The sequence below is a fragment of the Monopterus albus genome, unplaced genomic scaffold (assembly GCF_001952655.1).
Source record: "Monopterus albus unplaced genomic scaffold, M_albus_1.0 scaffold31.1, whole genome shotgun sequence".
Lineage (NCBI taxonomy): Eukaryota > Metazoa > Chordata > Actinopteri > Synbranchiformes > Synbranchidae > Monopterus > Monopterus albus.
The window spans coordinates 967,866-983,536 of NW_018127911.1; the positions used below are offsets into that span (position 1 = coordinate 967,866).

The window sequence follows — 15,671 nt, forward strand, 5'->3', positions numbered from 1 at the left end:
TGGAATTCTCTTATTCTTTTAAGATGGCAGTTGAAAGGCCCACGTAGCATATTGTCCATATAATTTATGAAACAATAAATCTCCAGGGATTTTTTTTTTGTGGGGGGGAATCCCCATTTTCTAAGATTTCTTGAAATTGGTAGGACAGTTTGCACTTTTTTGCAGTGATTTGAGGTGTGATCCTCAATTGGCTTAGATGTATTTTAAAGGGAGAGACTGATAAGATTGTTTCCATAAACCTAGCATCTGTGTGGTACTAGGTTTTCACACAGGCCTCAGTGGAATTTGTTATAGTGTCAAGCGTCTGTGTAGCGGTGGGTGTGGCAATCCTGACATGGGTGGACTGCGCATGGTCTACGGACAGTGTTCAAATTCTACTAGTGCTTTTCCACCTTTTATATTCAGCAGGCAAACAAATCACTGCATTAAACTGAAGAAAATAACTGACTTTAGCCACTTCTAGTGGTAGAATCAAAAAAGATATTGTTGCAGAGAGTGACAGACAGAACACCTTTCCATGAGAACTGACAAGCTTTTTTAGAAAAAAAAAACCCTAATAATATCAGAAACAATTGTAATAATAATCACACAACTTTTCCATAATTAGGGACTTTAAAATATCAGCCACCACTTGCACTGTTCAGTAGGAACAAAATATATTGACTATTCAGTATCAATCTGGCAGCATATACTGTATATAAACGTGTGTGTGTGTGTGTGTGTGGTATAATTTCTTTTCCATTTTTTGTTTTTCTGCTACAAAAGAAAAAGATGGAAACTAAATTGTTGCCGCTTTATGCTTAACACTCTCACATATACACATGTACACTCACTCAAGCAGTGCACATCTTCTTTAGATATGCATGTTGGCATATACCATGTACAAATACAAAACCTACAAGTAGTGCATATTTAAACATTAAGCACTGAATTTTAGTTTTTATCTTTAAAAACACATTATATCTCCATCTAAATTAACTAGCCACTTCAGCTTACCTTGTATCATTCTCATGGCTTTACCTTATATTCTCTGTATTGTTTTGCCGTCTCTAAAGCTTCAGATATATTGTTGATAATTGTTGATTATGCTCAAACCATTTACTTCACCGTTTTGTGGATTTTTTTAAATTAGGTTTCTGGATTTCTGATTATATGTTATTTTTTCAGTTCCTAATATTTTTCATACTTTTAGCTTCTAATTTTTAGTGTGTCATTTTCTTTTTCTTTCTGCCCTTCTCTTTTATCCTTCACTCTCTCCTGCCTCTTACATTCATTGCCTTTTTTCCACGCTCTCCGTAACTTCTCTTACTCCTCCACAGCCACATTCCTGTTCGAAGTGGGTGGGTGGGGCGAGGAGCAGCTTTTATAGCCTGATCAATTTTACAGTGGCTTATTGAATAGCTTTTAATGCCCTTCTTTATTTTCAGTTGTAACCCGCAGAGTGTTTGCAGCTCCAGGGCTGATGTGATGGCTCAACAGAGAGAAAGAGACAGTAAATTTTAATACTTCATCTCAGGAAAATTACACATGTTTAATCATTGATTTTTATTGGCTCATCATGATAACATTATCCCAGTGGATGAGGGTAGGCAAAAGAGAGGCCCATAAAAGAAAAGAGGTTGAATTAGTTTTATTTGAAAGACTGAAGCTGACAAATAGGAATGCTGGCATAACCAGCTTTCTTTGTCTAATATACAGAGTATTGATTGACAGTGTAACTGTTATATAGATGGCCACTTTGATCCAGTAACCATTTTAACAAGAGGAGCCTTCACCAGCAACCTTTCTCGTCTTGTTGCCAGTAAAACAGTTTGTCTGTTTGTGGGGACAAGAGATAAGATTGAACTATGACTGTATCGTCCAATGACCAAGGATTTAAAAAGGGCAAAAACACTAAGTATTATAATTCAGTTTATTAGACTTTGAAATGATACACAGATCATGCAGCAACAGTCCATTTAAATGACAGTTCGTTTAAAGACTAAGTTGATTAGATGGGGTTAATGGAATACCTTAGTTTTGCCATCAGCCTGTCCAAAATATTTTAACTTTTGTGTATGAAAATGCAAATACATACAGTAGTATTAATTTACTATCCAATATAATTGTTATACTACTTTTTAATCCCTCAATAGGTTGACCAAAGATTTTCTTAATTTATCTTTCTTTTCTCCTCTTTTTCCTCTTCTCTGTTTTGTCTTTGTTAAATGGAAACACATATACCTATATATTGATTAGAAAATAATCTCACTATTGATTTGCAGATAAAAATAACACATTTATTAAATTAAAGAAACCTTATTTGTTTTTACTGCTAATGTATTTGAAATGTGAATGTATATCTTCAGTTTACTTTACTCACTGTCACATCTGCTTTCATCTAGACAACTAGAGAGCAAGAAAGGTGAAATCTGAATGTGTGCACCAAGATTTATCGTCTGCATATAGAAAAAAAATATCAGGATCATTAAGTCCAAATCTGCTGCCATCAAGTTGGTGAAAGCTGGCAAACACACACAGACTATTAAGTCTGTGTGTGTGTGTGTGTGTGTGTTCGTGTAAGAAATGTGATAAGGTAGATTGACTTCTGGTATTAATGGTAAAGGTGTCTACTGTCATATAGCTGTGCCCTTTGTGTCCCTGTCTGGTAACCTCCTTCTCTTCTTGTGTGTGTGTGTGTGTTTGTGTTTGGAAATGACAAAGCTGTATGTTCTCCTTACAAATACTGTTACTCCTTGCAAATACTGTATTAAACTTGGGAGTGTGTTTGTTTGTGAAAGCCTGTTTGCATGAGATGGGGACTTTGGGTGAGTGAGGAAACGAGTGGACCAGCATACATGTGTGTATACACAAATTTCTACATGTACACTTATTATCTCTCTCTCTCTCACTCTCTCTCTCACACACACACACATGCACACATGACACATAAAACACACAGACTCACACTGAGGCAGGTTAGCCCTCCTCCACACAGCACCTGCTCCGCTGAAGGTGAAAGAAGTGCTCACTTGAGCTCATTGAAAAGTAGATGTGACAGTAAATTTTTCAGGCCCTTGTGAGATGGGAGATCTTGTTATAGCAGTCAGGATGGGGGTCAGGGCAGTGGCTGCTTGATGATTGAGGAAAAGAGAAGTAAATTCATTCTGCTTCGGGCACTTTGTCAAGTGCCAGTAGCTTACCGTTGAGAGCCACTCACCCATCACCGTGTTACGGCCCCAGAGGTCACCTCCACCGCCATAAATCTGCCTCGCCTCCTCGCCTGCTAAACCTATTGCCTTCTCCCGGCTGAGCGCAAGCAAGGAAAGAGGCTGCAGCAGCTGCTGCTTCTGGTCATAGTCACTGAAATGAAAAAAAGACAGAGGGGTTGAATATAGATTCTCCTCTTCACCTGATATTGTAAGAGCAGGACACTGGGTGTGTTGTACCACAGGGGGATGTGTACATTTGGATTAATCTTGTGTTGCGAGTGTGTGTGTTAGAAGGATGGATTGTGATTACGCACATACAGATAGATGGGTGACAAATTAAAATAAAAGTGAAAAAATGCAGGGTACACTGATTAATCTACCAGGATTTTCTTGATTATCTGATGTATCTTTTTATTCATAGAATGTTAGAAATTGGGGAAAATGCCCATTTTGACTTGCCAGAGTCAAAGGTGATGTCTTCAGATGTCTTGTTTTGTCTTACCAATATGCATATGCAATTGCATCCCGGACAAGATGTGTCACTATTACACTCTAAAGAAAAACAATTCCATTTTTTTCTGGAGCTTTCCTAAATTTTGGTGGAGATCTGAGTGATTTTCTAAGAATGTTGATAAAATACCTTTACTTCTACTCCTAAAATTAGGACCAACACTGCATCAGTCTGAGATTTTTTGCCAGATAGGAGTGATTGCCTACTCTGAGAGGCTTGATCTGAAACTTAATAGCTCAGTATGTGACTCTAAAGTGTATCCTTAGCTACACTCTACATACTACCATTGTACTAAACAAAATGTGTCTCTTCAATATATAATTACCTGTTGCATTGGCTTTAACTTCACATGTAGTGTGTAAATTAATTAGAAATTAATTAAGTTTTACACATTTTATGTTGGCAGCAGCACACTCAAATGTTGTAAATTGTAGCTGTGCTCATTTAAAGTACCTAGACACTGCTAGTAAATGCAATGCTTAATTTAAAATCTGCAGCAGTGCAGAAGGTCTTAATGGCGCGCAATGAATTGCCTCGTGTTTGTGTCCAACATACAGTACATGCAATTACACATGGAAAATGTTTAGTGTTGTAAGATACAGTGAATGGAACAGTAGGTAACAGCAGTGCCACATTTTTAAATGGTATTGATCTCATTTTGGACTCAATTCCACCAACACTGGTTCATGCCAAGCCTTTTTTTGTGTGATGAAATGTAAGCTTGCCTGTTAGAAAATCCCTTCAGCTGTTTTGGGGTTTCTAAGCAATTAAACACTGCCAATATTCTTTCAGGACCTTGTCATAAATTATTCCATGATACAATGAAACAGAAATTCTACTTATACTTTATGAGGACCAAAAAAATGAAAAACCTACATCAGATCTTATAAGTGAAAAGTTTTTTGAAACAACCAGAAGTTACTTTGGCTGCAACATTTAGAATCCAAAGGTTCAGTGAAATTCTTTCACTCTTTACAGGACTTAAGTTGCATAGCCTCATATGCTTCATTAGGGTCACAGACACCAATATACACAAAACCCAGGGGATCGTGTTCTTCCTTCATATAAATTGATATTTGATATATTGTGAAATTATTGATATTTTCTGCCATATGTTAACATTTTTCTAGGATGGTGGTAGAGGTCTAAAGTCAGAAAAAGGATCTGGGTTTGATGTGGTTGTCTTTGTATGTGCGTGTGAGTGTGTTGGCTTTTGTGCACATACTTGTCCATATGCGTACAGATTGCAAGTGATCACTTCTCTCTGAAGTGTGTCATCATGCACCATGATTACACTTGCCTTAAATATGCCTGTGCATATGCATTCAGCTGGCGTACCTGTATGTATATGTGGTTGTGAATGTATGCGCACATGTCTTTCCAGCTTCTAATGTATGAGCACCAGCCTGCTTTCAATATAGTCTCTTATTAGGTGGTGATTATCCTGCCTGCATCTGGCTTCTTTCAGCCGTCTACTGGAAGTCGGAGAGTCCAGGGGCACTCTGGGAAGAAAGGAGTGAAAACTTCCTGAACCCAGCTTTGACCCCCCCACCCCCCACCCCTTAACTCCAACATACCTTTCCACCTCTCAAGGAACAACCTCACTCACACTGGTGTTTTTTTTTTCTTCCCCCCTATAAACAACATACAAGTTTCCATACAAGGCCAGTATTGTAGAATAAGTAACTTTACAAATTAATTTAACCTGTTCTAATAATTGCACCTCTAATGCTCAAGCATACTAAAAAAATCCAACCCAGAGCAACAATCTAGAAATGAAAACTTTTTGCGCAAAAATACAGTATCCCAGCCTACAAAAACACGGTTGATAATAAAGGCACTAATCCTTTGCCTGCCCCTTGAACACAGACACACATGTAAGTACACAGTTTCCTCTTCCTGTACCCTGACTAAACTGGCATAGCACCACTGGAGAATAGAGACTGCTACACCATGATCTAAAAATACTTTGTGAAGCCAAAAAAGGACAAGGAAAATAAGAAGACAAAACAGAAGCAAAAGAAATAGATAGTAGATAGGAAGAAAACAGTGTGGCAGGATCCCGAGGGCCTGGCTGGGGACTTTGTAAGGGACCATACATCAGCTGTCACCCGATGGGCTTCCAAAGAGCCACAACAGAGAAGCACAATAGATTGGACAGATGGTCCCAAACAAACTGCAGTGGGTTTGATGCTATTAAAAGCTGTTTTCCTCATGCCAGATGCCAGCAAGTGTAGTGGATGCATTGTGTGATCATTTCTGAATTATTGAATGTGTATGTATGTGTGTTTGACTACCAGCTTCTGCCATTTCAATAAACCCTCTGGTGTCTTTTTAGCCATCAAATGACTATTTGTAGCATGACTGTGATGTGTACAGTGTGTAGTTTTCTCATAATTAAGGTAAATCAAAGACAATACGTGATGGTGAAACACAAACAGTGTGATGATTGATTTGGACGCAATGGATGCCAGCCAACCCTGTAGCCAGTGACGAACTTTTGGCTGATAACCAATAGCCAGAAAAACATAAAACAGCCCCCCCGACTTCATTCTCTGTTACTTCCTCCCTCCCATCCCCTCCTCCTCCCGCCCCCCTTCATCTGCTTTCCTAAAGAGCAGCTCTGACACCTCAGAATGATTGAACCCCTTCAATGTGCTGACCTTTCTCCTTCGGACTAGCCACCCACCCTCCTGTACCCCTCCATGTAGATAAGACAGAGACAGATGAAGATATTTTGTAATGTGTATTCATACATGGGTGTCAGTGGGGGTGGTGGGCAGGGGTGTCGTGCAGTGACACAGTGAAATTAGTTTTGGTGGTGGTGGATGGTGGCTGACCCACCTTCAGATCAGCAGTCAACCAGGGAGATTAATCCACTGTGTCAGACAAATCGGGGGAAATCACGTATAACTGTTAGGTATGCACAAAATGGGGCTTGGAACGTGTAGGCCAGCAGTTGGGATTTATGAAAACAAACTTGACGTGAGAATGTGCATACCTGTGCAGAAACTCTCACCCATTCTTATGGATATTTTGGAGACTGGAGAAATTGGCGACACAGATGGTGAAGCGGTGAAATGAAGCCAGATTTTATGATGGTCATTCTAATCATATATCCACAATGTGATAAACATTCAGGCAGCTGTGTTAAACTTTGTTTGCAATTGTAAGACACCAATTATTCCATAAGCACCTTTTTGTTTTTAAAAGAAGGCCAATCCAAATATTAAACATTGACATCTGTGATTCATTATTAAACTATCACTAAATAACTGAGCTTCCTGGTGCTGCCTCATCACCACACTCGCAAACCCTCAGAGCTCAGAGGAGAGGGTTGAGCCGTATGATGCTCACATTCAGTCCCGGTCAGTTTAGAGCCAGAGCGCACCACAGCGAGGCTTTGCCAAGGCTAATGCCAGGTTGTGTCAGGTGGCAGATTCAGGAAAACGATAATTAATAGACAATTAATTATGATATTGACTGTGAATATCTTGATTTCTTTTCGTTTCAACCACATCAACTGCTGAAATAATTTGATAGTTTCTTTATAGAACTGGAGAACAGAGCATTTTTAGATTTCTAATAGTGTGAATATTTGGTCAAGTACAGATTTAATTCATTTTTAAAAGATGTTTTTGTATAAACTCTCTTCAGTGTACACATGAATGTGCTGTCAGAATCTACAGCCTTTATATTCTTAAAAATATAAAGCAATGAGTTGAAATTTACTGATGCATTCTGGGGTGACTAACGAAAGTTAGTACATTGACAAAATTTGCTCGATAGGTTTAATTGATAACAGCATGGCTAGTCAAGCAGGACTAGGTGGTTTTTAACTCTGACCAATTTGTATCAAAACCTACACCCAGTCTTCTCATCTGAAATCAGCAGATGTATGTACCTCCCTGTCCATTGCAAATAAATATCTATAAATCTGTTTAAACTATTTAGAGAAGGAAGCTGCACTGTTAAGTAGGTGCTGCACAGATTAGTCGAGTAGTTGACTTTGCCACTCAAAGTTGACAATTTCAACATGACGTTGACTAGTTGCTGACTGTGATTCTCCCTAACAGCTTTATCTGACACAGCAAAGACTGTCAGTGTAGTACAGTGGTCAGTGATGGCCTGCACCCTGAAGAACTGGCTGAAAAGGCTGGGTGCAAACCAAACCAACTGCCCAGTCAGATGAAATTTCACCGTTGTCGTGATGGAGCTACTGTTAGTTCCTGCGGTCTGTCCTCATTGATGGAACAGTCACCAAATCAAGTGTCCAAAAGTCGTTGGGAGTGTCACAGTGGGAGCTGGTGGAACAGTAGACCGGTCACCATCTGCGTAGGAGACAGTCCTAGAAGCATCTGCCAGAAACAGTCAGGGCATGGCCACACTTTAACGGAGACAGACAAAAAAAATCACTGCACATATGTAAAACCAACCACTTAGTCAACACTGTTAAACTCTTTTCTCCTGTCAAAGTCGATAACTGTTTGAAAACATTTATAATGAAGTACAAATCTTGGCTTCATGTGGCTTTACTGAGTGTATATTGGCCTGTTGTTCTCCAGTTGGCAGTAGTGAACAGTTTGCTCACTCTTATGTAGCACTGTCCAAAGGGGAGAAGTTCATACAGTGTGTGTCCAGGATGTGAGGGGTCTGAAGAAACCTTCTCGGCCCTCCTCCTGACCCATGATGTGTACAGATCCTCCATGGACAGATAATTCTTTCTGCAGTCCAAAATGTCCATTGTAGTCTGTTCCTGTCTGGTTTGGTTGCTGAACTGAACCAGACAGTGATGGATGAGCACAGAACAGATCAGTGATTCCCTTGTAAAACTGTACCAGCTCCTGGGACAGGATGAACTTCCTGAGCCAGTGCAGGAAGTACAGTACATCCTCTGCTGTGCCATCTTGGTGACGTTGTTGATGTTGGATGTGCACTTTGAGTTTTTGATATTTTGTACAAATATGAACTAGAAAAATATGACCCTGTCCAATCCTGTCCACTCTCATTAACTTCAATTATGTAAATAATAGTACTTGAGTGTATTCATTTAATTTTCAGTGGTATTAAACACTGTCAGCAGCACTGACTGGCATACCTAACTCTGTGTCTGTCTGTCTTCAGGTCATGTGTCCTTTCCTTGTGTTCCAGAGATACTAGAAAATCCCTCGAGCCAAACCTCCAAAGGCACTCATCTGCATCAAAAGGTAACTTACTCTTTACACACACACACACACACACACACACACACACACACATTCAGACACCAGGGTATATTAGTCATCGGCCTTGCGCTGTGGGTTCAATTAAGTTTAATTATGCTTATATAATCATGCTTAATCTCCAGGACTCTCCAGGAGCTGTTGATGCTGTAGTAAATAAATAAAAAACACGATTAACCTGTAGTAAAAAGCCTTTGTAACATTAAAGCTACAAATCTTAGCTTTATAAAAATGTAATAAGTAAAATGTAATAATTATCTGTAGTCATATACTTCTTAATATTTAAGTATTAAATAAAGTCAAATAAATTGACAAATATATTCTCACAGTTTTAATCTCCACCACATGATGGATAGTGTGAACAGCCTCGAACACATTCAGAATTATTGAGGATCCATTTCATTAGCGTTTTATATTGCTAAATACAATATAATTAAAAAAAAAAAGTTTATTCATTGCTTTTTTGATATCACTAGTTCAATAATTATTATAGACAATTAACAATATGTATTTTTTTTCATACTACCAGAATACCCCAAAATGATCTCTAGTAAATTAGAATTGTCTTTAATTGCCAAGTTTGTTTGAACATAAGAGCAGTTTGTGTTACGGTTTCACGTCAATCTGCTTCCTGGATTTATGTTTTTGTTTACCTGTTCTCTCCCCGCTACTCTGGTCTCTTTTTGCAACTGGGGTCCACACCACACTCACATAACAGTTTGACTCCGGTACAGAAGCGCTCAATGTATTGTAAGGCAACAGGAATAGAAAATAACAATGGCAATAGAAATAAAAATAGAGCACTAAAAGTGATAATAACAAAAATAGTGTGTGTAATTTGAATAGAATGAATAATCACAAAACCGCTTTAGGAATTAGTAGAGGTCCCTTGTCTCTTTTGCAGTGTGTCTCGCACACCTTCTCAGATACTCAACAATGCTAGATTGACTGCCTCTCCAGTGAAGTAAATCCATGGCTCCTACACCCTGATCAGACTCTGCATATCCTCATCCCCCTGGTGGCCAGCAGAAGAAACACATCACACATCACATATGCTCTTTAACAAATGAGTGTAACTTATTTTAAATTTGAAGTTTTTTGTCCCAAATTGTAGAAAACCTGATTTCCATAGTGTTTGTAATGGGCTTTATAATGTAATATGTTTTTGAAATAGATGACGGTTTTGTGAAATAGGAGACAGCACTTACTACTATAGGAATGACATTTACTTTACTTCATTTATTTGTTCATCCTGGCCAGGGTCCACTGAGCATCCTTTTTGCTTTAAATTCATACACTAACTTGTTCAAAGGCACATGAGTGATTATTGTAAGAAGAGGGAAGCGTGCTGATCATTTTACCTTTGATCAAAGCTGGTCACAAGCCCATTTTTTGAAACCTCCAGTACACAGTGACATTTTACTCCATAATCTATTACATGATTTTCATTTATTTAATCTGGCACAGTGTGGATGAATACAGTATTTTATTTACTGCTCGTGAACACTAAAAACATTTTATTGCACAGGTTTATCCAAATGTTTTTACTGTTTTGTATGTTTGCATGGTAAAGTCATGCAGCGGTGAAAATGTTCTTGTACAAGTAGAGTACATAGTGTTGATGGTGTGAGCAGCCATGTTTATTTAATGTCACAACATGAAACCTGGGGTGGAGAAAACTTCCCAATTAGGGCCTCTGATTTAAAGGATGGTTTTAACTCTTTAGTTTTTCTGTTCTGAAGTAAGGCGCCCTGAGTTCAGTTCATAAGTGGAAGTGGGATGAATGTGTAAAATGAAAACCAGCAGAGCTCCTAGTTAAAAGAACCACAGCTGTCTCTTGATAACAGTGTAAATTACCATACAACCTGTGAAGAAATAATCTTGACTCATCAAAGAATGAAGACCAGTTCCTTGGAATCAAAAAACAAAACTCTATCAAAAAAAGTGGATTTTGCATTTTGCTCTGAGATGAAAACTACTCAGTACAAACTCTGAGATCAAGTTCCTTTTTCAGCTTTCTGCTTTTACTTCCTCTCTGCCTCCTCTACCCTCGGTGAACTGCTACTGCACAACAGCTTCCAACTATCCTATCTCCGATGTGATCGAAACTGACTTTGCTCTCTGCCCAGCTTTGTTTGTCTCCACAGCCGCTGGGTGGTCCAAGTCTTTCTCTCTCCCTCACTGTTTCATGCTATCTCTCTCTCACTCACTCATTGTCAAGTTTATAGCGAGCGTCTGTTTCTCTTTGAGTGCTGCAGGACCCAGGCACGGTCCGAAACTCTATACCTGAGTATACACAATTAAGTTCACGCAAGAGGTTATTGGATGGGAGTGTGGTGCCATTACAGAAAATGTGTAAGTCGCTCAAACGATAGGAGGGTGTGAGCGTTTGTGTGTGGCTGGGTAGTTGGCCATGGTTAACTAAATGAGAATAGTTGAATATGATGTGTGTGTTCTCAGGGCTGTTCTCTAATATCAGCACAGACAAGACTCGGCGGCTGTTGTTGCTAGAGACTTTGCATTGACAGGTTGTGCTGTATAATTGCAATCACAGATAAGGTTTTAGTGAGTGTGCCAATGATGGCAAAACATTTTTAAGCTTATGGAATGTCTATGTCAGGGTGTCAGGAATATATATGTAATACATATATTAGAGATGAAAAGGCATACCTTTGATGTGACAAATTACTTGTCATTCCTTATGAATTTTAATAAATGTCAACAGTTGATTTTTTTAATAAAATTATGAATGAAATAATAAAAATAAAAAAAGAATAAAAAATAGTACATGGCTGCAAACTACTGTCAATAAGTGCTCCAATAACCAGAGAAAGGTTGTTTAAATGATATCTGATATATGTCAGGGGACAAGTGAGCCCAAGCATCTGAAGTCATTATATTTTTCTACTATTCAGGTTTTAATTTTAATTTGTTACCCATCTGAATTTCTGGATGTATACTATACATAGATATTTGTAATGAAGTGAGTAATTAGCCAAACATTATGATTGTAATGACAATCCAACCAAACACTCTGGAGGCTATTTAAAATTTCTTAATCAATCTTCCAATTAATCGTTTGATTTTGAAGCCTAGAAAATTATGTATTGTACTAGCTTATTTTTTGCAGGGGCAAATTAGAAGCAGACAATTTTGAAATGATCCATAAGCTTTTGTAGTCGAGTTACCCTTGCCAGCCTGTTCAGTGTTTCAGTGTTGAACCAGTTAGCCACAACTCCCTCTGTTACTGTTCACACGCGATTGGGAGTCTCATGACAGACCAGCTGGAACTTCCAGTCTGCCCTGTCACACACACATACAGACACAAATCCTCCATGGAGGCCCTCAGGCCAGCCAACCTATCAGACATTCGATGGGGTTATGAACGTGTGTGTTTGCATGAGTGTGTTAGAGGTGTTGTTTTCAATTCCTGTTTTAGCTTGTGTGCTTCAGTCCTTCCTGGCAGGGGGGACTTCTAGTGTCATGGCTGTCAGCTTTGGGACAAGTAAGACACAAAATACACAGTTTTGCAGCTGATATCTGACACCTTTAATTGTTTTTTTGTGTTTCAGAAACATACTCTTATTAAATTCTTGTCACTATAAAAAACTTCTCAAGAATGCCATGTAGACTATAACACACGATTCAGGAGCTCTCCTTAGAAACTCAGACTAATAGGATAGATAGGTTGACAGCTCTTTAAACCAAGGTGAGACAAGTTTTATTGTTTTTTTTACAGACCGTTGATTAAAATTCCCCCATACCACACTGCAGTGATTTCTCTGGACAAAAAAACTCCTTTTCCCACCTGTGATCAAAAAGGAATCTCCATCATATCAGAGGTAGACATAATCAACTTGCTGTTTTCCAATTTGTAGTAAAAAAGCTATAAAAGAGCTGTCAGATATATATTATTAGCAAATTCAGTATATCAGTAATGTATGTCTGCTTTGTAAACTTTTCTGGTTTTACTCTGAGATTGTAGAAACACTTCACAGTAAACATGTTTATTTAGGCAGAAGAAACACACAAATTAATTGATCAACTTAAAATGTTCTGACTGACCAAGACACCTGTGACTCATTAGTCAAATAACTAAAATGAGGAATCCCTGCTCTACCACTTATCTTATCTGTCTTAAACTCACCAAAAAAAGATGTTAAAATCCTACCACAGCAGTTCAACACATTTTGTAACTTGTAAATCATATTGAAACCCTTTAAAGAAACAAATACATACATACATATGGGTGGGACATGATAACATGGAGGGGGTATGGATCTGATTCCTTTACTGTTACAGATTCCAATCTGAAATGGTCATGAAATATCTGACATATTGAAATTGAAATTCATCTGTATTTTTCAGGATCTTCTTGAAATACTAGATCAGGTCCTGGTTCCAAAATATTACATTTATTAGCTTGAAGTATTGATATGAATAAAAGAATAACTGAATTTTGGGTGAATTATTTTGTTGGAGTTTGGGTTGAAATTACTGAGCTTTCATTGTTTTGGTGGATTCTGTGGAGCGTTTTACACTCATACTGTAGCTCAGAAAAAATATACCTGAAGTTAAAAATAGGCTTCAGGTCGAGGCTATGTGCATAAAGCACAAGTGTCATGCCAGCCGACATGCAGGAAGTGTAGACAGCTGGATTAATTGATTAATATAGCAGCTTATTGGTTGTGTGATATGTGCATCTCCAAAACATGACGGACTATCCTTAAATACAAGACTGTAAATAAAGATTGGAATTAGATCAGCTTTTTTCTGTTCGATACCAATACTTGGTATCAAATTATATTATAAAAGTCTTCTAGTACCGTTTAATCTCCTGTACCCACACACACACACACACACATGCACATAAACATATACACACTGTAAATATTCATGCCCACACACACAGACACACACACTCAGGCCTCTACAGTACTTTAAAAGTGGATGTGTCTTGGAGGGAGTACCAGTCGTATTCTATTAATCCGAAGCAACCAGTGGTGATTGATCAATTAGCCCTGCTTAAAGCTGGAGCTCAGGCTAATCAATAGCACTGATCATCAGCCAAAGGTTTCTCATTAAGACCTGCTGCTCTGCATGAGTAGACCCTATTAGCATAGACCAAATGGGCTGTGAGGAGCAGATAAATGAAAGCACACACATACGCGCACACACACACACAAAACATAGCTTTGTGCTCTATGTAGTGCATTTACTGTATGTGGCTGAAGGAGAAAAGAATATACTGTATATCACTTCTAAGTGTCATTTACATTTCAGAAGATTTATTTCTGTTACCTTAAATATGTTTTGAGTAAGACCCTTAGAAGTTGCTTATTAATATCTGGGATGCTTGATAAGAGTGTCTGCTAAAATAATGTCCCAAAATATAAACAATCAAATGTAAGTCATACTGCATCCAGATACTTCTTATGGTTCCATAGTAAGCATGTTTAGCACTTTTCCCCTTTAAGCCCACTCACTATCAGCCTTTTTGTTAGATACCTGAAAAACAGGGGATGTTGTTGCACCATGCATTATTTATGATCCACGACCCCACTGGACCTAAGGGATCATCTATAGCCTAAAGCACAAAAACACCAGCCTGCTCCCACTGACAAACTCACCTTTCTCACCCTTTTCTAGCTCTCAGTGGGGCCAAAAGCCATTGTTTCATTTAAACAATCCTCATTGAATTCAAAACTGGCTGCATGCTTTGTTCAGTGAGGCTGATGTGTACTGCTATCATGGGTCCTATCGTTAATGTGCCATCACTGCACCTCACATCCTTAGCAGACACAGGCAGTGCTGAGCTTATTTCCTCCATCTGTAGGTGAATGTGTGCACACATGTGCATCTATGAATGTGTGTGTGAGACAGGCTATCACTATGCCGTGTGTGGGCAGATGAGGTGAATGAGTGAGATAGGAGGTTGATGGGTGGGTCACTGTGTGTGTCTGTGTGTTTTTGTGTGGTGATAGCATTAAATCATTCAGCAGAGAGAAGTGCAGATAAGCACTGTGACATGAGGCGCTTTGGTTGCTGGTGGAAACATCGTGGAGTTCTAATGGCATAAGTTATTTTTCACCACTGTACGGAAAAAGGCTCACTAAAATCTTTAGAATCTAATCTGTCTGTGTCCACTCTATCAGAGTCAGAGACACCACCTAATTCTTTATTAGTCAAACACTTTACATTTTTAGTTTAGAAAATGCTCGCAAGTCACACTTTTACCCTAGTTGATGTTAAGTATGTGTATGCTTCAATCTGATTTTGGTGACAGGTTGGCCAAGTGGTTTGACAGAATGCTACTAATTTAAGGTCATAAGATTCTATCTCTGTGTCTGGCTAGATATCCTCTTTAAGTGCCCTCGACTGAAACAATGCAAACCCTACCTGCTCACTTTTAGTTAGGCCACACAGGCCTTCAGACCATCGGTTAAATTGCTATGATGAAACAGCCCACAGTGAGTGATTGTTGAAGAACATTTTTCATATTTACAGTATATAAATGCAACTGACTAGATATACTGCAAGGAGACTGGAACCTGAATAAGGTGTTCATCCATAGGTTCTGGGTGTGGTGCTCCTGGTATCACTGATGAGTGAAATTGGCCTTAGTGAGTGTGTTCAGCCACACTGACTTTTGAAGGCTTTTTAAAAAGGTGGTGGAGATACAAAGACACTAGAAAACATCCAGTGCTATAATGCTGCAACAAATACAGTACATTATTACCTTTTTTT

General features: G+C 38.6%; 1 protein-coding gene across 7 annotated transcripts in view; it reads left to right on the forward strand.

Moving 5' to 3' along the window:
- The window catches only part of LOC109958158 (adhesion G-protein coupled receptor D2), an 83,507-nt gene that overhangs the window by 57,163 nt on the left and 10,673 nt on the right, over positions 1 to 15,671 (forward strand). For 5 of the 7 annotated variants that reach the window (XR_002274632.1, XM_020596579.1, XM_020596580.1 and 2 more), the window contains one exon: positions 8,827 to 8,909. Coding sequence is in view for 6 of the 7 variants with exons in the window: in XM_020596579.1 (XP_020452235.1) it covers positions 8,827 to 8,909 (83 nt within the window). In the remaining variant the exon portion in view is untranslated. The remainder of the gene's footprint in view (positions 1 to 8,826; positions 8,910 to 15,671) is intronic. The other 2 variants (XM_020596581.1, XM_020596585.1) reach the window with 1 other exon arrangement.